Source organism: Sorex fumeus, unplaced genomic scaffold (assembly GCF_029834395.1).
Source record: "Sorex fumeus unplaced genomic scaffold, SorFum_2.1 ptg000086l, whole genome shotgun sequence".
In the NCBI taxonomy this organism is placed as follows: Eukaryota; Metazoa; Chordata; class Mammalia; order Eulipotyphla; family Soricidae; genus Sorex; species Sorex fumeus.
Genome location: NW_026606143.1, coordinates 17,622,774 through 17,644,962, shown reverse-complemented (window position 1 = coordinate 17,644,962; position 22,189 = coordinate 17,622,774). Strand labels below are relative to the sequence as shown.

The 22,189-nt window shown below is 35.8% G+C and overlaps 1 protein-coding gene across 1 annotated transcript in view; it reads right to left on the bottom strand.

The window, feature by feature from the left end:
* Positions 1 to 22,189, bottom strand: part of DMD (dystrophin) — a 2,292,284-nt gene that overhangs the window by 2,098,180 nt on the left and 171,915 nt on the right. The window contains exon 2 of the mRNA XM_056131284.1: positions 4,223 to 4,284. Within this exon, the coding sequence (XP_055987259.1) occupies positions 4,223 to 4,284 (62 nt within the window). The remainder of the gene's footprint in view (positions 1 to 4,222; positions 4,285 to 22,189) is intronic.

The window sequence follows — 22,189 nt, the reverse complement described above, 5'->3', positions numbered from 1 at the left end:
CGAGGACTTTTTCTCAAAACCGCGTGGCCGCTTATGCGGCCGCGCGACATCTCTCTATATACAAAGTGATCAATGAGAAGTAAACCACCCAATCTTTCTCCCTGAAAATCAGAGTTAAGTTTGGAGCATGGCCACAGCCCCAGAAACACAAGGACTTAATGCAGAAACCAGCAGCTTAGAGCAGAAAAGTGAGCGGACGATGAGTTAACCCAGGCCATCATTTCTGCCCAGAGGGGAAAGGGTGTTGCCCCATTCGCCCTCTCTTCTCTGGAAAGAAGGATGGCGGCCGCATGGGAGCCTTGTGGACAGCAGGTATGAGCCGGGGGTGTGGGGGGCGACTAAAACTTCACGAGAAGGGGGGCATTCCGGTCCGTCCTTCACGCCCTACCGAGGTCAACAGTTGCCCCCCACGAGCGGCTCCCCAGCACGGCCACAGTCCCAGAAGCACAAGGACTTAATGCAGAACCCAGCAGCTTGGAGCAGAAAAGTGAAAGGACTATGCGTTAATCCAGGCAATCATTTCTGCCCAGAGGGGAAAGGGTGTTGCTCCCTTCCGCCCTCCTCCCTCTGGAAAGAAAGATGGCGGCCACATGGGAGCCTTGTGGACAGCAGGTATGAGCCGGGGGTGTGGGGGCGACTAAAACCTCATGGGAAGGGGGGCGTTCCAGTCCGTCCTTCACGCCCTACCGAGGTCACCAGTCACCCCTCACGAGCGGCTCTCCAGCACGGCCACGGCCCCAGAAGCACAAGGACTTAATGCAGAACCCAGCAGCTTGGAGCAGAAAAGTGAACGGACTATGCGTTGATCCAGCCCATCAAGTCTGCCGGAGGGGAAAGGGTGTTGCCCCATTCGCCCTCTCCTCTCTGGAAAGAAAGATGGCGGCCACATGGGAGCCTTGTGGACAGCAGGTATGAGCCGGGAGTGTGGGGGCGACTAAAACCTCATGGGAAGGGGGGCGTTCCGGTCCGCCCTTCATGCCCTACCGAGGCCACCAGTTGCCCCCACGAGCGGCTCTCCAGCACGGCCACAGCCCCAGAAGCACAATGACCTAATGCAGAACCCAGCAGCTTGAGCAGAAAAGTGAAAGGACTATGCGTTAATCCAGGCAATCATTTCTGCCCAGAGGGGAAAGGGTGTTGCTCCCTTCCGCCCTCCTCCCTCTGGAAAGAAAGATGGCGGCCACATGGGAGCCTTGTGGACAGCAGGTATGAGCCGGGGGTGTGGGGGCGACTAAAACCTCATGGGAAGGGGGGCGTTCCAGTCCGTCCTTCACGCCCTACCGAGGTCACCAGTTGCCCCCCGCGAGCGGCTCTCCAGCACGGCCACGGCCCCAGAAGCACAAGGACTTAATGCAGAATCCAGCAGCTTGGAGCAGAAAAGTGAACGGACTATGCATTGATCCAGGCCATCAAGTCTGCCGGAGGGGAAAGGGTGTTGCCCCATTCGCCCTCTCCTCTCTGGAAAGAAAGATGGCGGCCACATGGGAGCCTTGTGGACAGCAGGTCTGAGCCGGGAGTGTGGGGGCGACTAAAACCTCATGGGAAGGGGGGCGTTTCGCTCCGCCCTTCACGCCCTACCGAGGCCACCGGTTGCCCCCCGCGAGCGGCTCTCCAGCACGGCCAGGACTCCAGAACACAGAAACCAATTTCTTAACTATCTGACTTTCAGTAGAAATACTTCCAGGGTCAATAGGTAAAAGAGCAGAAATCCAAAACCAACATTTAATTCTTGAACCCAGCCGTAGAAAGCAGATCACTTCACAATGCTTTTTCAGCATGTCTGATTTGGGGGTGGGGGGTAAACTCTAAATAATAGTGGTGAATCTTTTATTGAAACAATGAATCTAATCAAAGCAGATAGAGTGTTAACTAGAATTCATCTGCCTCACAGGGATGGGGAGGGGTGGGGGGGTGGGGTTTTATTGGGGTTCTTCATGGTAAAAAATAAGTATTGGTAAAGGGAAATGTGTTTGATATTTACATGACTGAGACATAAACCTGAAAGCTTTGTAACCTTTCCCACAGTGATTCAATAAATAAATAAAAAAAAAATTAAAAAAAAAATGCTAACGTGTAGAGAGTGATGATCTATTTATATTCATGAAAATAAGAAATTCACAGTATTTGTCATGCTTACATGCTTTATTGAAATATCTTATTAGTTTAAAAGATTTAGAGTATTGTGTTGCATTTATGATTTCAAATATTAAAATTATTATTTTTCTGTATATTTATTTGAAATCCTATATCTATTGCCTATGTCAAATTTCTAAAATTCAGAACATTTTAATGAGGAAGTAGTATAGCAATTAAACAATGTACTTAATATCTGGTAAATATTCTGAGAATTATGAATTCTGACCCCAAAAAATTTTAACTTTTTATTATTTGTATTGTTATATTTTATTCTATTTATATGATTGTAACTAAGTTGAATATGTTGACTTAAAAATTTCTTGGCAATAATTAACAGTGGGCAGGTGATTGCCTTGAATGCAACTAACCCTGTTTGATCCTTGGCAGCCCTGAGCCTTGCCAGGAGTTAGCCTTGGGCACAGAGCCAGGAATAATACCAGAACACCACTGAGTATGTCCCAAAATGACAAATAAAAATAAATTAAAACTTAAGTTGCTTTTATATGCACTTCTTAAAGCTCCATTATAGAAATTTATTATCAATTCAGTAAATAAATAGAAGTAAAATTTGACCATTTATGTTCAAACAACTTAAGTTCAACAATTTTTGTCTTGCCAAAATATTAAGGAGTACCTGGCTAAATTCTACTATTGAATTAAACAAAGAATGGATTATATTCTAAAACCATTTATAAAAATAAAGGGAACTCAAAGTACATTTCCAATATGTTTTAGATCTATTACCAAGACTTTTACATAACCTGAGAGAACTATGGTGATAATAATTCATATATATTAAGAATGGCAGCAGGTGAGCTAGAAATTTTGTACACCATGACTTTATACTGATAATGCCATGCAAAATATCCACTATTAGCTGATATTCCCATCAAGAGGGTTGGATTTATTAGGAAGGGACTCCATATACTTGTATACAAACATATGTGAAGTAAATATGAGTAAGCTAACTTACAAAGCATTTTATTGATTTCCCTATGTCCAGATTTATTAAACATAAATCCAGGTCATTCTAATCTAGAAATTCACACAAACCTCTTGTGATGCACTCTTAATAATACTTTTCAAGCTAAGAACTATTTACACCAAGTTCATGTTTGATTACATAGAGGTTAACTTTCAAGCATGAATTGTGTTGCATTTGAAAAATAAATGGTGTTATGACTACAAATTTCTACAGGAAAGAGTAAAAAGCTATCATCTTAAAATACTGGATGCATGACATAAATCAGGGTTCTGAAACTTTTTCTACATACCTTTTTTCTACCTACATCACTTTTTGCTCAAGAAATGTGACACTGCCAAAAACTTTGTTGATTCATTACGTGTTCGAATGTGAATGAATTTTCTGTCATTGTGCATTCAGAAACCTTTTATTGTTACCAGTATTTTTTTCTTTCCATGAATCTACATTCAGTTACATGGCTCAAAGTTTAAAATGTCAGAATCTAAAGCAATGTTTCCTAAGGTAGGAAGTACGGTTCTATGGGAGGCAAGGTAACAACCAGGGAAAGCAATAAATAGTCGCCTTGGGTGCAATTGGGAGTGAATTTCTGTTAGTTGGCTTGAAGAAGGTAGTGGGTAGGGGTGGGACTGTGAGTGACTTTTTTTTCTGAAAAGGGGCCAAATAAGCTTGGGAACCTCTTCACTGAGTGATAGCTAGCAACAAATAGACCCAAGGCACAGGTACCAGTTTGTTTCAATTTAGTAAGGACCAAGAAAGACAATAACAAAAAGAAAAATTTTTAGAACAGTAACAATCCATCATAATTTCTCCTAAAGTATATACTAGCCACTTGGCTGATCTTTGTTACAATCCTCTTATCACTGATGTCATTAAAGTCTATATCAAGAAACCAAAATATATTTTATCAAATCAAATCATTTCTCTTTGCCTTCTATTCTGCTGTTCCTTCCTTAATTAAAATCAACAATATGTACCTAGATTTGTGCTGCTAAAACAAAATGATTCTGAATAAACAAGACACACATTAAAATTGATATAAGGTTCATTTTTAAATCACAACAACTTATTTTGAATCTTAAAAGAAATAATAAAATATCTTACCTTAGAAAATTGTGCATTTATCCATTTTGTGAATGTTTTCTTTTGAACATCTTCTCTTTCATCTATAATTTAAAATGAATAAAGATTTGAGAAGCCATACTATTATTCCTATTTTACAATTTAAACAACTTTATTATGCATTAGTGTTATTTTTTACTTAGTATTAAGTTTATTGATAAACAAAATAAAACATTATGTTTTATTAGATTTTATTTAGTTTTATTAAAACTAAAAAAATCAAAGTAATAATATAGTCAAAACCTTATTCAAATATTATATAAAAAGAAAAATAACTTCATCTGAACATATACAATATTATTTCTTTTCATACAGTAAACTTTACTAGTACAATCAGGAGGAACTATTATCTGACATTTCTTCCGAAAAATTATTTTAAAGCTTTTCCTCTTACCCTCCCCACATTCAAGTAAACTAATTTTTCTGTCCTTTGCAATACCTTATCCTCTAGCTTGGACCCTTAGCATACCTTTCTTCTATTCTGGGAGAGATTTCCTGATCAGGCTTAACTATCTTTGCTTCCTAGAACAGAGTTCATTATCTAGAGAAGTTAAGAGCTTAATAGGTATCTGATAAATAAGTGTATATAAGCTTTAGAAGAAGAGAGATCTTACAATTCCGATTTTCTAGTACTGCTTCTAAATGATTTATTTTTACATATAAAAATATTTAAAAATATTAAGGCATCATGATTTATAGTTTTTCATAGTTGTTTCAAGTATACAATATTCCAACACCGATCTCACCACCAGTGTCAAATTCCTCTATCAATTTTCCAAGGTTTATTCCCAATCCCCTGACTGCCTCATTGATAGGCACATTTTTGTTGATTTTATCAAAAGTCAGAAAATTTCTTATCAAAATACAAATGATGTTTGGTCTATAGTCTTCTTTCAGCATGCTTCTCTCATCCTGGGAGGATTCTCCCAACATCTTTTATTTGGTGCTCCCTTCTCTATCTGAGCTCCTTTTCCCCCTAGCATGTGTGGCTGGACTCCAAGCCATGGAGCAAAATTCCTGGTACTAATCTTGGCCACTCTTTGGTGTTAGTCTCCTATTTTGTTACTTTATGTTCCCCAGATGAATGTAATCTTTCTATGTCTATTCCTCTCTTTTTGACTCATTTCGCTTAACATGATACTTTCCATGTAGTGAAGACTACTGACCAAACATGATTGCTACTCAATGCCTCTTTTGCAAACCACAACACCCAAAAGGAGAGAGAGAACAGACGGGAATGCACTGCAACAGAGGCAGGGTGGGATGGAGGGGATGGTGGTGGGAGGGATACTGGGATCTGTGGTGATGGGAAATGGGCACTGGTGGAGAGATGGGTATTTGATCATTGTATAATTGAAACCCAAGCAAAAAATTTGTAAGTCTACAACTGTACCTCATGGTGTCTCACTAATAAAAGTAATACAAATGATGTTTTTCATGGATTACAAATATGCTCTAAGGAGCCAAAAAATAGCCAAATACTGTGTTTTTCCAACAGCCAAGGGTGGAAAATCTTATAAAACATCTTCATATTTCATTTTTCCTAAACTGGAAATTAATATTTAGTCTTACAACTAGGAAATTTCTCAACCTGAATTTATTAAAATGCCTTTTAGAAGTCAAATCATCTTTTGCTTTATTGTGAACGTAATCATGTGTCAATGTTTTAAAAATATTGCCAAGTCTATAAGCTCTCATAGTTTCTTTATAGGAATCAAATAAACTGCAGTGAAATACCCTGACAAAATAACCATCTTTGTCCCACTTCTTTTCAGTCATATGTCTTTGTCATTTCTGAAAACAGATGATATGAAGAATCACTTTCCAATAACAAATATATTTATGCCCTATGAATATATTTATCTTAAAAGCACATTATTAATTCATACATAAGTAGTCTTAAGCAATATATTACAAAAATAGGAAAAATAGGTAAATAATTTGTAGATAAGAACATCATGTTCAGCATCACCCAATAATTTCTTGTGCAAGCTATTAACTATGTGACCAAATTTCAACATCATTTGTACAGTATAGGAAAAATCTTAGCTACAGTAAGCAAATTTTACTTCGTTCACAAGCATGAAACAATAAAAATATTTAGTAAGCTTTTTCAAATCTGAAATAATCTATTTTGAACACAACTTTCATATAGTCAACACTACTCCTTGTTGTAATAAAAAAAGATGAAATCCTTTAAATGGTCAAAATATAACCATTTACATAGACTTGCTGCATGAAAACTGGTCTGTACATCTATTCCTCAGTGCTATAAACATGAATTTATAAAATTTAATGAACTTATTTGCAATTCCACTTGTTATCTTACATATGCATAAGTATTCTGCCAGAGTAAATGAATCATTTGAAAGCATATATTAAGAGGTTTTAAAAACACACCCAGCCTTCTCCATCCAAAGATGAGGAGGAGGACATTTGAAAAGTTTTGTTCCAGATTCATTTAAATATAAGTGGGTAGTAAGGCAATATTTTTATTGTTTTAAGATATATGCACAAAAAGAGATTTTTAGACACGGCTTTGAAAGCAAGAGGGAAACCTTGACATTATGTGCAAATATTGTGTCTACTATGTAAATAGCACTAAATGCGAGCTTCATCATCAAATAACTTCACTAGAAGTCCTCTCCCATCTCTTTTGATCTTAGTACAATAAAAATAACTTCTACTTTGACCCCAATTTTATTTTTATTAAGCTAAATTTTCACCCTTGTATATATTTGTACATAGTTATTTCCATTGTTACTTCTTATGTTATTTAAACGTTGATCAATTTAAACATGACTCTTTACATTTTAAAGTTACTTATAGTATACATGTATATACATAAGATAATAGAGTACAGAGATAATTTCAATACTTTAATGAAATGCTGCTGTAGTCCTTAAGTTATAGTAGAAGAAGCTTATGTGTAATCAGCAACAAAGGGAACAAAAACTGAAAATATATTTTTAGGAAGTAATAGTCTATATCAGCTGGAGCGAGAGCACAGTGGATAGGGTGTTTGCCTTGCACGCAGCCAACGGGGCCGACCCGAGTTCGATTCCTCCTCCCCTCTCAGAGAGCCTGGCAAGCTACTGAGAGTATCTCGCCTGCAAAGCAAAGCCTGACAAGCTCCCCGTGGTGTATTTGATATGCCAAACACAGTAACAAGTCTCACAATGTTACTGGGCCCGCTTGAGCAAATCGATGAACATCAGGAGGACAGTGACAGTGATAGTGATAATCTGTATACTCCTACCTAGTCATTTCAAGTGGCAAATATTCTACTTTATTTCATTTAGGTTTGGTTTATAACTAACTTTCTTTTCCTAATAAAATATGCCTGTGTGCATTAATGTAAGAGGCAAAGAAAAAAATCTTTCATAAAATCTTACTTGAAACTATTCCCTGTAGAAGTCAAAGAAGGAAGAACAGCTATTTCATAAATTTCACAAAGTGACCAACATTTTTAGTTTGCTCTGTAGGAAACCCCATTAAAATTAGCTTCTTACCATTTTATAAAAATTAAATATCCTCTCAGACTTAATTAACCCTTTCTAACAAAGTCAATTTAAGTCTATAGATCTGGCCCTTTACATATTCTAAGATTAGTGATATTTCTGAGACACTTGGTATACTATAAATGTGAGATAGTTAAATTACTATAGTCACATTTCATGCATGCAAGTAATCACACAAAATGATGTTGGACAACTTGTGAAAACATAAAATCAGAAATGAATTATAGTTATAGTGAAGAACTAATTATGACCTTAAAATTGCTGGGCCATACTGTCCCTATATGTAAAATGAAGATAGTTTTTTTTATTCATAGAGCCATAATTTGTTGCAGATAAATAATTCATTTATATCATAATTGTAGAATATTTGGGGCTTACTTCTTGCTTTGTGCTCATTCCTGCAGGCTTAGGGGACCATATCCAGGTCAGCTTCATGCAAGGCAAGCACTCTACTTGCTTTACTATGGCTCTGACCCCTATAGATTAATCATTTACAATGCTTTGTAGGTGCTGATTACTGCATTAGTTGTGAAGTGAAAGAAGACTCTGCCTATACCAACATTCATAGCCTCATAGAAAAAAATTAACAAAGGTAAATATTAAACAATTTATATAAGCAAAGATACAGTCAAAGAGTAGAGGAGCACAGAGAAAGGGATATGTTACCATAAGGATGCTAAGGAAGACATTTTCTTGAAGGTGATAGGTGAGTTTAGAAGGATGAGCGAAGTAAAGAAGGTACAAAGGGAAAGATGAATCTTTCTAAGGATATAGTGAGAACAAAGGCAAGGAGATAAGGAACTAAAAGAGCTCTTTGTTATAAGTAGTTCAATTTTGATGTACTCTGCTATATAATGAAGGAAGTAGTGTGATAGGAAATGACAGTCATGACAATAGTACCCTTTATGTTATATCAAATAAAATATCAGTGAACGTGTTTAAGCATAATAAATTCTACTTATATAAACATTTTGAGTTTTCCTCATCCCATAGACTATTGATCATAATCTGTGCAAAAAATGATTTCTAAGTATTCGCTTGAACACTAGCCAATATTTTAATTGAAGATTATCATCATTTAAGTGAACCAGAATAATATGTTTAGAAGTAGAAGGGAATAATAAAGTTTATAACAGTTTAGAGGCACTTTTAGTACCGAAAGAAAGACAAAGAGATACAAGTTTATTTCTCTTTTTAAAAAGAACTATTGATAAGGAAGTGTTATTAGAGTTCATCTATTCTCTGCTTCTACCTAAAATGAGAGAAGAGGAAATGAGAGTCATGAGAGAATAATGGGAAACATTGGAAAAAATTGAGAGACACAGAATGATTATTAAAGCTTCCTAAAAACAGGACATATTTAGAAAATGGGTTTACTGGGTTTTTGATGCTGAAAAATGGCAGTGCAAAGTAAAGGATAGCAAAATGAAAAAATGACATGTAAAATGATTCCTATGAAATCTGAGTAGTAGCTTATGATCACAGGACTATAGGATATTAGCAGTGAAGGATACATGCATATTCATTTTTTTACTAGGACGATCCTTAAATTAATTAAATCACCAAAGGGAAAAGAAGACTAAAAACAGTGTCACAGAAGTTTTCTTATTGCCCACTTAATCAGCAATCAATGTAATATAGTTTACACTGTTCATCTCCTTACAAACATTGTTTTTTTTTCACTCTTGTTTTGTAGGTCACACCTAACAGTGTTCTGAACTTATCTGGGATCTCCACCCAGGAAACATTCTACCCTCTGTACTATCACTCCAGCCTACATTGTTCTTAGTAATATCCCCTTATTCTTTCTAATTTACAAGACAATGACTGTCCAAATTATTGTACCTCCATTACTTAGCATAGTGTATGTTGCATGGTGGTACTCAATAAACTTGTTTTAAGGTAATGAAGACCAACTTTACATTCAGACCACTTCTTAGCTTTCCTCTCTGCAGATATTAATTACACTAACCTGTAGAAAGCATAATGATAGTCTTTTAAGGAGGTTCATATTCTATTTCCAGAATACGTGACTAAGTTTTCTAAAAACATTTGCCTTAAAATTCATTAATTTAAATTTCTTGAAAACTATTAAGGCAAATATAATTAAAGTTATAGATAGAATAAAATGTTCTAATATGCTCAGTTTTTACAGGGTATTCAGTGAGCCTAATGCAATGGCCAGTGTGCTTAAATGGGGAATGGCAAGGTTTAAGTGAGAGGGTTAAAGTAACTGAAGATAACAGTTCCAGAAAAAAAAAAAAAACTATCTCCAATGTTTCTGTTTTTGCAATAGCAAAAAAAGGCAATGAGCCCCAAATGTGGGTAGCCTTGAGAAAACGGTAAAATCAAGGAAAGGAAATTTTCACTAAAATTGTAGAAGGAACTCAGATAGCTCTACTGACTCTATATTTCTCTTCGGGAATGATGATTTGGAACTTCTTACCTGAAGAAATGTTAGATAATAAATTTGTTGCTTTAAGTTGCTACATTGTAGGTAATTTTTATTGTTTCATTATGACATAAACACAATTAGCTTTCCTCATTTAGCCTATTAAATAAAATGACAAATACACATTGATACCTTCTAGGTGGTAGGAATAAAACTGTATAAAATATTAAATTTTGCTGATTTTGTCCTTCTGAAGTAGGCAGAGAGTGGTACCTGGAAATGAGTTCTTTTGGGAGGCAACAAAATTACGATGTGATTTATAGATGTTACTCTGTCACTTGCTCTAATACAGCTAAAAGCATTAAAGCCAGACCCACTTTATGGATACAGGAACTGAGGTCTGATAAGACTCTAACTGACTTCATTACTGTCCCTGGAGAAGTCTGGACTGCCACGGGAGAGAAGAAATTTCAGTAGAAACAAAAGGTTGTGGTGTGATAAGGATTTGGAGGTGGGCTACCAAATGTTCCAGTTTCTTTTCTTTTCTTTTCTTTTCTTTTCTTTTCTTTTCTTTTCTTTTCTTTTCTTTTTGTTTTTGTTTTTTTGTTTTTATGTTCTATTGGGTCATACGCGGTGATGATCAGGGGTTATTCCTTGCTCTGCACTCAGGAATTACTCCTGGTGGTGCTCAGGGGACCATATGGGATGCTAGGAATCGAACCCAAGTCGGCTGCGTGCAAGGCAAAAGCCCTACATGCTGTACTCTCGCTCCATCCCAGGTTCCAGTTTCTTTGACAACACCCTAGTAATAGACTCTTATCTACATAGAAAGCCACATGTGTTGCAGTTTGGGAGAAAAAACAATAAAACTAACTCCACAAAGACATGCAATGCACGTCATCATTGGTTGGGGTGTTGTTTTCCTCTCTGCCTGAGATATGTACTCAGTTTTCCCTTCTGAAGAAGCGTGATCTCTCTCTCTCTCTCTCTCTCTCTCTCTCTCTCTCTCTCTCTCTCCTCTCCTCTCTCTTTCCTCTCTAGTTCTCTCTCTCCCTATTCTCTAAATAAAATTGTTTTCCTTCACTATTTGTCTGTCTGCTCCTGAACTTCCTTTATGTGAGGGAAAGCAACATCCCTGCCAAATCTGGGTAGACATATAGACTCTGGACTCATTCTCCTTTCCTACAAAGAGCAATTTTGCATTCAAGCCTGGTTCCAAAGCTCCCTGAGAAATTGGGTGGCAGGGATCATTTCCCACACTGAGTTGAACAAGTTGGATTCAATGCCATTCTGACAACTGCCAAGTGGAACTGATGAGACGTAAGGTCTTTACCACGCAGGTGCTCAGAACAGACTCTCATTAGTCCTGAGCACTTTCCCAGGTGACTGAGTTGTAGGGAAAAGAGATGAGCTTTAGATCTTCCACCTAAAGGCTGCTACTTATCTTCTCCCTACTTTACATGTCACCCAGAGCACCTAGAGTGAGAGCATATCTATCTATAGATAAAAAGTCCTTGAGAAATAAATTACAGGGTTTTGTGTATGGGATAGGGCTGGAGCGATAGCACAGCAGGTAGGGCGTTTGCCTTGCACGCAGCCAACATACCGACCCAAGTTTGATTCCTCCGCCCCTCTCAGAGAGCCTGGCAAGCTACCGAGAGTATCTTGCTTGCATGGCAAAGCCTGGAAAGCTACCCGTGACTGTATTTGATATGCCAAACACAGTAACAAGTCTCAAAATGTTACTGGACCCACTCGAGCAAAATTGATGAACAATGGGAGGACAGTGTATAGGAAAGGAACTAACTTATAAAATCCAGTACTACCTTTATGAAATGACATCTTAACTTAGTTTTGAAATTTCAGAGTATAGAAGCTGACACAGTGGAAAAGAGAACCCCAGACAATTAAAAAAGTAGGTCTAATTTTCAGTATGTAAGAGAAAGAGCATAGTTCTTTCAAGGAACTATAAAAAGGAAAGAGGAACAAAAGTGGCAGAGATGATTCTAGAATAAAGAGAAATAGTCATTAGTAAAATGATGAAAAGTCTTAAAAAAAGTCTTAACCAGTAGACAGAAACTGAAGCAGAATTTTAAGAAGTGGAATGACAATATAGCATTTGTATTTTAGAAACAACTTTTACAGCATGGAAATATATTGGTATAATACTAGAAGAACTTCCAATTATATGGCTATAATTATAATCCACATGAGAATTAATAATGGCCTGTGTTTGTGAGTTGCAAGAAAATGGAGAAAGATAGATGCAAGCAAGTAACATCTGATATATACATATATGTATATATACATACATACATATATACTACTGGTAATAACTTGCTGTTAATTAGTCATAGAAGTAACATATTTGGGAGAGGTCTATCCAATGATAGTACTCAGACTGGAGTTTAGAAATCACAAGAGGATCATTAAACACTGAATAAGTAATGAGAGTATGCCAGTATGTGAAGATTTTGCAAATACTGAGATTTGGTTATTTTAAATCAAGAATAAATTTATGGAGCCAGAGAGAGAGAGCAAGAGAGCAAAGTATGAGAGTGAGACAGACAGACAGAAAGAGAGAGAAAGTAAAGGTGCTAAAGTTCTTGCCTTGTTTGAAGAGAGACAACGTTTGATTTCTGGCATTCCATATGGTCCCCTGAGATGGTCAGGAATAAGCCTTGAGCACAGAGCCAAGAGTAAGACCTGAGTACCACCAGGTGTGACCCCAAACCAAAAACAAAGAAAGGAACAAAAAAATTAAAAGGCTGTGTGTTTCTGTATTTAATAATAAAGTGGTAGAGGTAAAAAATCTGAGTTGACAATAAAAATGTGGGAGATACATGTGAACTGATACTAAGTTAATATCTATAGTTAATGATTTGTGGTTGTTGTCATTTGATTCTGGGTCACAGTTAGCGGAGCGCAGGACTTTCTCCTGACTTTTCACTCAGAATCACTTCTGGTGGGGCTTTGTGCACCATCTGGGATCCTGCTGTATTATAGCTCGGTATCTATAGTTAATGATATTACTGGAAAGACTATATAGGGTTTGTTATCATAAATAACACTATCTGGGGTTCTCCCTCACAGAAAATGCCTCTTAGTTTATTTCACTTATTTTCCACCCTGGAAATAATGGTATTCATCTAGGGTTTTAGTTATTTTTCATTTCTTCTTATCTTGTTCTACTGTTTATTGTTCCTAAGCAACGTGATTCCATTGTCTCATTCCAACCACCACCTATATATTGATACTGAAGATTCCTAAATCTGTATTTTTCATTTTGATTAATGTCCTGAACTCCACACTGACATAGCTGACTCTAGTTAATACCTCCACCAAGATGTCCTTCAGGTACCTTTACAACATCATTTATCTTCCCAAATAAATTCACATGTCCTACTCTGCCTATCAATTAATGCCATTATCATCCATCTAGTAACCAAATAAGTAACTCTTGAGTCATTATACATGTAGGAGAAATGCTTTCACTGAGGTTCAACAACAGATTATTCACAATGACATACAAGGGCATTCACACTATACACCAAATTCTTTCTAAACTTATTATCAATCATGTTTGCTGGCACCCACACATACCCCATACTTCTCTATACATGTACCTATCTGACCCAATGCTCCCTTTCATAAAGGCACATACTTCCTTACTTTAGTCCTTTGTTCATAGAATATGTTTTGAGAACTCTAACACTTCAAAGGAAATTTAAACAAGAGGATTTTAATAATCACTGTCATTGTCTTTGAAGAATTCATCAATCAGTTCTTCTGACATATGCAGACACTTCAGCATTTTTTCAAAGGATATTATTATTATACACACTTTATACCACCTATGTTCCTCCTATTGATCAATTTCTTCATATGACCATATTTAGATGGCAAGACTATTACCTCTTTGTAACTCCTAAAACCAAACATGATGTATTAAAATATAAATAGGTATTTAATAAATATATAATGAATAAATAACATGATTAACCAATAACAGCACTAAATCTAAAATCTACTGAGTCCCAGGCAAATATGTTTTCCCAGTACCACCCCATTGTGCTCAAATGATTATGCAAATTAAAATCTTCCTGTCTTAATTATCAATTTATTTCCAAAAATACCCACAAAGTACAAGATAGATAAGAAATTACTTTTCAACATAATCTAAAAAATGTTGATTTGTACTGAAGCATTTATTTTCATTACTATATTAGAATGAGAGAGATATAAAGGGAAACCTTTTGGCTAAAAAGTTCTGTCTTGTTTTTGTTTTGTTTGTTTTGATTTGTTGTGTTTTGGGGCTATATCCGGTGCTGCTCAGGTATTACTCCTGGCTCTGTTCTTAGGAATCACTTCTTGGGTGCTCAGTGGACCGTGTGGGATTCTGGGAGCAAACCTAAGTCGGCTTCCTGCAGGGCAAGTGCCTTACCCACTGTATTATCGATACGTCCCCAATCTGCCTTTTTTGAGAGGGGGTTGGTGAATTACAGGTTGAACTATGATGAAATTATCCTTACTTCATTTTCCTAATTCCTAGCACGATATAAAGTGCCATCGGTCATCTTCTTTTGCAAGTAGGCTACAATTGCTCTATTTTGTCAGGAATTGATGAACTCAGAAAAGAATTTGAACAAAGGCATCAGCTCATATCAGATCAAACTTCCCTCTTGTGCTCAGCCACTTAATCATAGAATTGATTCCATCAGCAAATTGGAGTTATGGTCACATTGCATGAGTATGCAATGAAATAGTCATAAGGATAAGAAGTACCATCATATCTGCTGAAAACAATGTAAAAGTAGAAATACTTTTCTAGATGGTTGTATGGTTACCTTAAAATAGTTCTCTCTCTAGGAGGAACAAGTAGCACTGTAGCACTGTAGCACTGTCCTCCCATTCATCGATTTGCTGAGTGGGCCCAGTAACATCTCCATTGTGAGACTTGTTGGAATATTGAATACATCACAGGTAGCTTGCCAGGCTTTGCCGTGCAAGTGAGATACTCTCAGTAGCTTGCCGGGCTCTCCAAGAAGGGAGGAGGGATTAAACCCGGGTCCATTTGTCAGCTGCGTGCAAGGCAGACACCCTACCTGCTGTTTTATTGCTCCAGCCCATGAGGCACAAGTACCATAACAAAATGGAAAACAAAACCAAATCCCCGAAGTCTATAAAAAAGTTCTAGTTTGACTGAGTTGGAAAATAATGCCATGATAATGCAAATGGTTCATTCTGGGTGCCTTCAAATTCCATTCTGAAACCAAGGATATGTGTAGTTTTGAATGTGTTCAATCCAGCATTGAATGACTTGGGTTCAAGTTCCAGCAACCTTTTTCAATATCCTGACCTTAGACAAGTTATTTAACCTGTGTATCACTGTTTCCATAACTACTGTGAAAATTGAAACCATGTTACAGGATTATAATGAATAATGCAAAAACATTCCTGCTATGCATATTAACACAGGGAAACTTAAAATATACAGAGAGAAAACCATTAAACTTTTATATCTGGTAAATCTTTACTTTCTGTAGACTGTATAAATTGGATTATATTTTCAAATAGATGCAATTCTACATAGAAGTGCTATTAGCAAGGTTTTAAAATATATTCTGTAAATGTGCAGCAATAGGTCTTCTTGATTCGAAAGATAAAAAAAATATAAAATGGTATTACTAGAAATTATACCCGCTCTTGCCCAGAAGAATGAAATCTGTGTTTAGCAATAATGGGAATAATGAATATTTCTGTAGTACATTATAATTTATAAAGTGATTTCAAAAACCTCATCTTGTTTAAACATGAATATGTGGGTGTAGACTTGTTATGGGTAAAAATAAGGTACTATTAATTAGTATGCAGACTTAAAATATACTTTGGTAGTGTGTCATGAAAAGGATGACTTATTTTTGTTAAAAATAATAATCATGGACTAATTATAGCAGAATAAATCAAAATAAGATCAGGGGCCCTGATGCAATTTGGAGATGAAATTAAATACTTGGAAATTGTGGTACAACTGCTAAATAGATATCTTAGTTTAGTGTATTTTACTTTTAAGATATTCAGCTTCTTAATAAAAAATTAAAATGTAAATATATATGCATATATATTTTGGGTTTAGGGGCCATGCCCAGCAGTGTTTAGGGCTTATTCCTGGCGTTGTATATGCAGATCACTCCCAGTGGGTCTTGGGGGATTATATGTTTTGCTAGGGATCAAACCAGGGTTAGTCACATGCTAGGTAACAATCTTACCCTCTGTACTACTGCTCTTGCTACCCCCAGATGCCTTCTTTGTTGGTATATGTATATATTATAGTGGGTTGTAGAATAGTTATTTTTTTAATGAGGTGGCAAAACAAGCAACCAAATGTGCACAAGAGTTATTTCAAATTTTCTTCATCACTAAGCTGCTTTATAAACAGAGAAGGACTCAAATAAAAACCCTTTGAGGGTGCACTGAAGAGGGATATTTAAATCAAAAACTCTATTTCCTAAACTCACACAAGAAAGTAGAATTTAACCAAATGGTATAGTAAATTTGAATATGTCTTAATTACTTCCTTGACCCAAACCTGAGTGGCTGTGAGTGCTGCAGATTTGGACTTCTCTATAAATATTAGCCTAGAATAAAGCTGACTAATTAATAGGTGTTCAATAGAATAAAATAATAGCAGATTAGAAAAAATTATTCAATTAAATAAAGTATTTGTATTTGTTTAAATTGAAAATAAATGGAGGTATGAATTTTTAAATCATGCATTAATAATTTTCTTGTCTTTCATTTGGAATATTATCTCCACTGCCTCAGTTTTTCTCCTCAAGATACCATTCAAAATCAAACATCAGAGCAAGCATGTTTTGATGGCCAAGTTTTAACATAGACTGAAATAATTCCAGATGATGCCTTAAGAGAACATTTTCTAAGGAGATTCAGTAGGTTATTTTCACAGCAATAGTCATCACCAAGGCTGCTCTGTACCAAGTGCCAAATACAGAAAGCAAAGCACTTAAAAAAGAAATAAATTTTAAGAGTAATCATTTGTTCCCTCTTCACCAAATATGGAAGTCCTAAAGCAGTGTTTGTGAAAGATCAAGCCAAAAAATATAAATAGAGGAAAGGCCAAACATTTTTCCAACATTTAACAGGGGAAATTTTGCAGTCAGTTTAAGAGTCTGTCTTTAAGGACAGATTTCTAGAAAATTACTACTGATAATACAAAAGAAGTCCTGGGAGCTAATCAAAGGAGGAGATAGTTTTGAGAGTTAATCAGGTGCCAACGCTAATAGATGATCCAAATGGCAGAGCACAAAAAGCACAAAGTTCTACAATCAATTTTTATTCAGCTTGAGGTTGCTAATACTGATGACAAGTGGTTACCGACAGCTTTTTCCAAGACTCCTAATGAAAGATTTCATTTTTTTTCACCCCAAGTTTATTACGCCACCAGATTCTTTTAAAAAGTATTTCTTTCCTAAGATCTGAAAAACACTTCCCTCAGCATACAACGGCAAAGGATAAACTCAGTCTGCATCTTGGCTGACATAATCATTAAAATTTTAAATTTAAAGAATTTAAATTTGACATTTACATAGAAATTAAGCAATTGTATAAAGTTCTCAAATGAACATCATGATTTGCTCTTAGGTCCAACTGAGTTGAATGTGTACAGCAAAATACAAGTTGGAATTTAAAATGATTTATAAATTGCAATTTGTAAGTCTACAACTGTACCTCATGATGTCTCACTAATAAAAATTTAAAAAAATAATAAACAAAAAAAAGTATCACAATCAAAAATCAAAAAAAAAGTTGAGTTCTAACAAATGACGTGACACTTCACAAAGAAGACTTTTTAGTTTCAAAGAAACTTATTGTGTCAAAAGGGCATTCTGAAACAATAATTTTTTATCTTATGTTCATAAATACTAAATTTTGATCATTACCAAAGATTTTCTTGAGCCAAATTGGCAAACAGCTTTCCCCTATGACCAATGGAAACACTTTTATTGACTGGGTGTTTTTATGTTTCCTATTTAGAGTTGCATGAACTATAGTATACCATGAGCATTAGTTTAAAAAACACTAAATAAATAACTTCAGAACTGAAAAAATGTAATTTGTATTTTCTATTTTTATTTTGGTCCATATCCAGCAGTACTCAGGATTTACTCTTGGCTCTGCTCTCAGGGAACACTCTAGGCTCTAAGGAACCATATGGGATTCCAGAAGCCCAACCAAAGTAGGCCACATGCAAAGCAGGTGCTGCTCTATTATCGCTTCGGTTCCTGTAATTTCCAAATTTTATGATTACTTTTACTATGTTAATTACCTGCTAAACAGATTCTAAAGTAATGCCTTTCCTGGGTTATAATAATATTGTGAATTCATCTCTGAACCATATTACTATCTTGATTTGAAAGGTACCTCTCCTAACTTATGAGGATTGTGCCTGTTTCCTTATAGCAATTTAAATATAAATATATATTTATGGCAATAAAAATATATTTATATTCATAGTAATAATTATAGTAAACATATGTTTACTATAAATAATACAACAATAATAATAATTACAGGCTTTGATAAATGACCCCCACATGTATTCTTGATCTATTACTATTTCTATAAACCCAGTTATTTATTTATTTATTTATTTTTCTTAATTTGAACAAAATTCAGCATATCATTTTACTATTATCTTCTAGATGTTTTAGTAGTTTTGAAATTAAAATTTTAGCTTTATTTAAATATATTTTTTGGGGTTTTTTTTTTTGCTTTATTAGTGAAACACCATGAGGTACAGTTGTAGACCCACAAGTTGTTGTGTTTGGGTTTCAGTTATACAATGATCGAGTTATTTATTTAGAACTCAATTTATTCAACTGCTCCTTTGATAAATAACAGTATTGGGAAAATATAATCCCTTCAGATCTAAAAATTGATTTTTCCCATTATTTAAAAAATTAATTAAAATGTAAAAATTGAAGTATTACAGTTTACTTTAATCTTGGAGTCTTCATTTTACAGTTTCATTGTACTACACCAATCCCTCCACCACAGTTTTGAAATCCAGTAGGCATCACAGTATTCTTATACAAACTTACTCTGCTAAGGTCTAGTCCTGCTACTTATTTTCTCGATTTCCTTGATTTTTTTTATGTGACATCTCTCTTTAGTTTCCTCATCTCTTAAGAAGCTATGAAAATAGTGACATGCTGGTAATAATTGCTATCTGGTAGTGGTATCCTGAGTATTAAATGAACCTTTACCTTTAAAGAACATAGAAAGTAGCTATAATGATTACCATACGTTTTTATATTTAATTTGAAATCCAGTGAATTTTAATACAACTTTCAGATAGATTCTTAAAAATAAGAACAAAACCTTGTGACTGTATACTAATAAAAGCCCAAAGTCTTCAGCATAAAGGGCTCTAGGGCTTTCAAATTCTTGAACAAAATTGAAGGAGTCTTTTATTTCCTATGCCAATTTATGAGTGACATTTCATTTTGTTCTATTTATTCTGTAGGGTATTTTCCCTTGTTTTGGGGGGCCTCACCCGACTGTGCTCAGGGTTTACTGATAGCTCTGTGCTGAGGGATCACTCCTGATCATGTGCTGGGGTTGAACATGTGTCAGCCATTTGCAAGGCAAACTTGCTTTGCCTGCTCTACTAGCTCTCTGACGCCTGTTTTACTTTTTTTCAAGAACAAAGGCATTAACTAACAGTAATAGACCTACTTAAGCATTTTTTCCTCATCTTTTTTCTTTGTTCTTTATTTTTTTCCATCTTTATTCTTTTAATTTTAGGTTAAAGTTGGAGGGGGCTGGAGCGATAGCACAGTGGGTAGAGCATTTGCCTTGCATGCTGCCGACATGGCCAACCCGACTTCGGTTCCTCCGCCCTTCTCGGAGATCCCGGCAAGATACCGAGAGTATGTTGCCCACAGGGCACACAGGGCAAAGCCTGGCAAGATACCCATGACATATTTGATATGCCAAACACAGCAACAAGTCTCACAATGTTACTGGGCCTGCTCGACCAAATCGATAAACAATGGGATGACGGTGACAGTGATTCTTTTAATACTTAGGTAAGACATGTCTTGTGATTTTTCTCTGTCCCTAATATATAATTTTCAGCCTACACATAGTAATTGAATTGAAGTGTTCTCCTAAACAAGCCTAAGAAAATAGTGGATTTCCTTCATATTCCCTGAGATACTATCCTGAGTCATCTAAGCTGAGGTACTTAAAAAAATTATGCTATGTATACATAAAGGCAGCTTTCTTGCAATTCATTTCCTTACAAAGTCACTTCTGAAAAGAGCACAGCTTATTTTGTGATATCCTGTGATGCTAAGTATTGACATAATGTAGTATAGTAACTGAGACTCAAAAAGATTTACCTGTTAACTGTTTCAGATATGCATGCCTTAATTTACTATGCTTCTTTAATGCACACTTTTCTTTAAAGCAGTATACATCAATGAAGGAATAACCTAATAATCATTTTATAGCATAAGACACAATAACATAGAAGAAAGAAATCATTCCACTTCTTGTGGATACAGGGAACTCAGAGCTTGAAAATCAGTACTTTTAAAGTACAGTATAAAAAGTGAGAATCACAAACTCAGTAAGTACAAAGAATGGAGAACAGCTGAAAGACCAGTATTGATTGGTAATCTGAAAACTATAAAGCTGTATGTCAACTCAAACACTGACTCTTCACAGGTATTCAAACAAAAGGAAATAAAGCTCCAAGATAAAAAGGTCTTCTAAGATGAAAGTTAGTTTTGAGTGTGAATGCTTCCCTTGCCTGATTAATTTATCTAAGAGATTAAAGTAAAAAAGTAAGACGATCCCAAAGAGGCAAAAAAGTATAGTCGAAGTGGCATCTGCACTTGTTTGTTCATTGCAGCACTGTTTACAATAGCCAGAATCTGGAAAAAACCTGAGTTCCCAAGAACAGATGACTGGTTGAAGAAACTTTGGTACATCTACACAATGGAGTACTATGTAGCTGTTAGAAAAGATGAAGTCACGAAATTTACATACAAGTGGTACTACATGGAAAGTATCATGCTAAGCAAAATGAGTCAGAAAGAGAGGGAAAGATATTGAAAGATTGCTTTCATCTGGAGAACATAAAGTAACAAAATAGGAGACTAACACCCAACAATAGCTGATATAAGTACCAGGAGGTTTACTCCATAGCTTGGAAGCCAGCCGCACACACTAGAGGAATAGGCAGCTCAGATAGAGAAGGGAGCACCAAATAAAGGTTGTTGGGAGGATTCTCCCAGGATGGGAGATGCATGCTGAAAGTAGACTATAGACCGAACATGATTGCCACTCAAAGCCTCTTTTGCAAACCACAGCACCCAAAGGGAGAGAGAGAACAAAACGGAATGCCCTGCCACAGAAGCAGGGTGGGATGGGGGGGGGACTGAGGATGGGAGGGATAATGGGATCAGTGGTGGTAGAAAATGGGCATTGGTGGAGGGATGGGTACTCAATCATTGAGTAACTGAAACCCACACACAAATATTTGTAAGTCTACAACTGTACCTCATGATGTCTCACTAATAAAAATTAAAATAAAAAAAGTAAAAAAGTAAAGAAGAGAATGATATTTTAGGGTAAATTTGGAGAGGGCATTATTGATTCCAATAATTATTGGCCCAGTTATCTAATAAAACAAAATCCTGAGGTGAATCTATAAATTAACTTTATGTAAATTATCCCAAAATTAGAAACTAGAGTTTAAAAATGGTATTCAAAGCTCTTGAATAAAAAATTTTGATAATTTCTGTTGTCTATTAACTTGAACAATTATAAATGTATTTCACAAATATTTATATATCCTGCTTTTAATCTCCTCCTTTCCATTCTCTTATTGTTGCTGCAGTGTTCAGGGGCTTGCATATTTGCTTGTGGTGCTCACTAGGCCTTATATATTTGCTGTGCCAAGGATATTACTAAAGTGCGTTTCTGTGTGTATGTGTGTGTGTG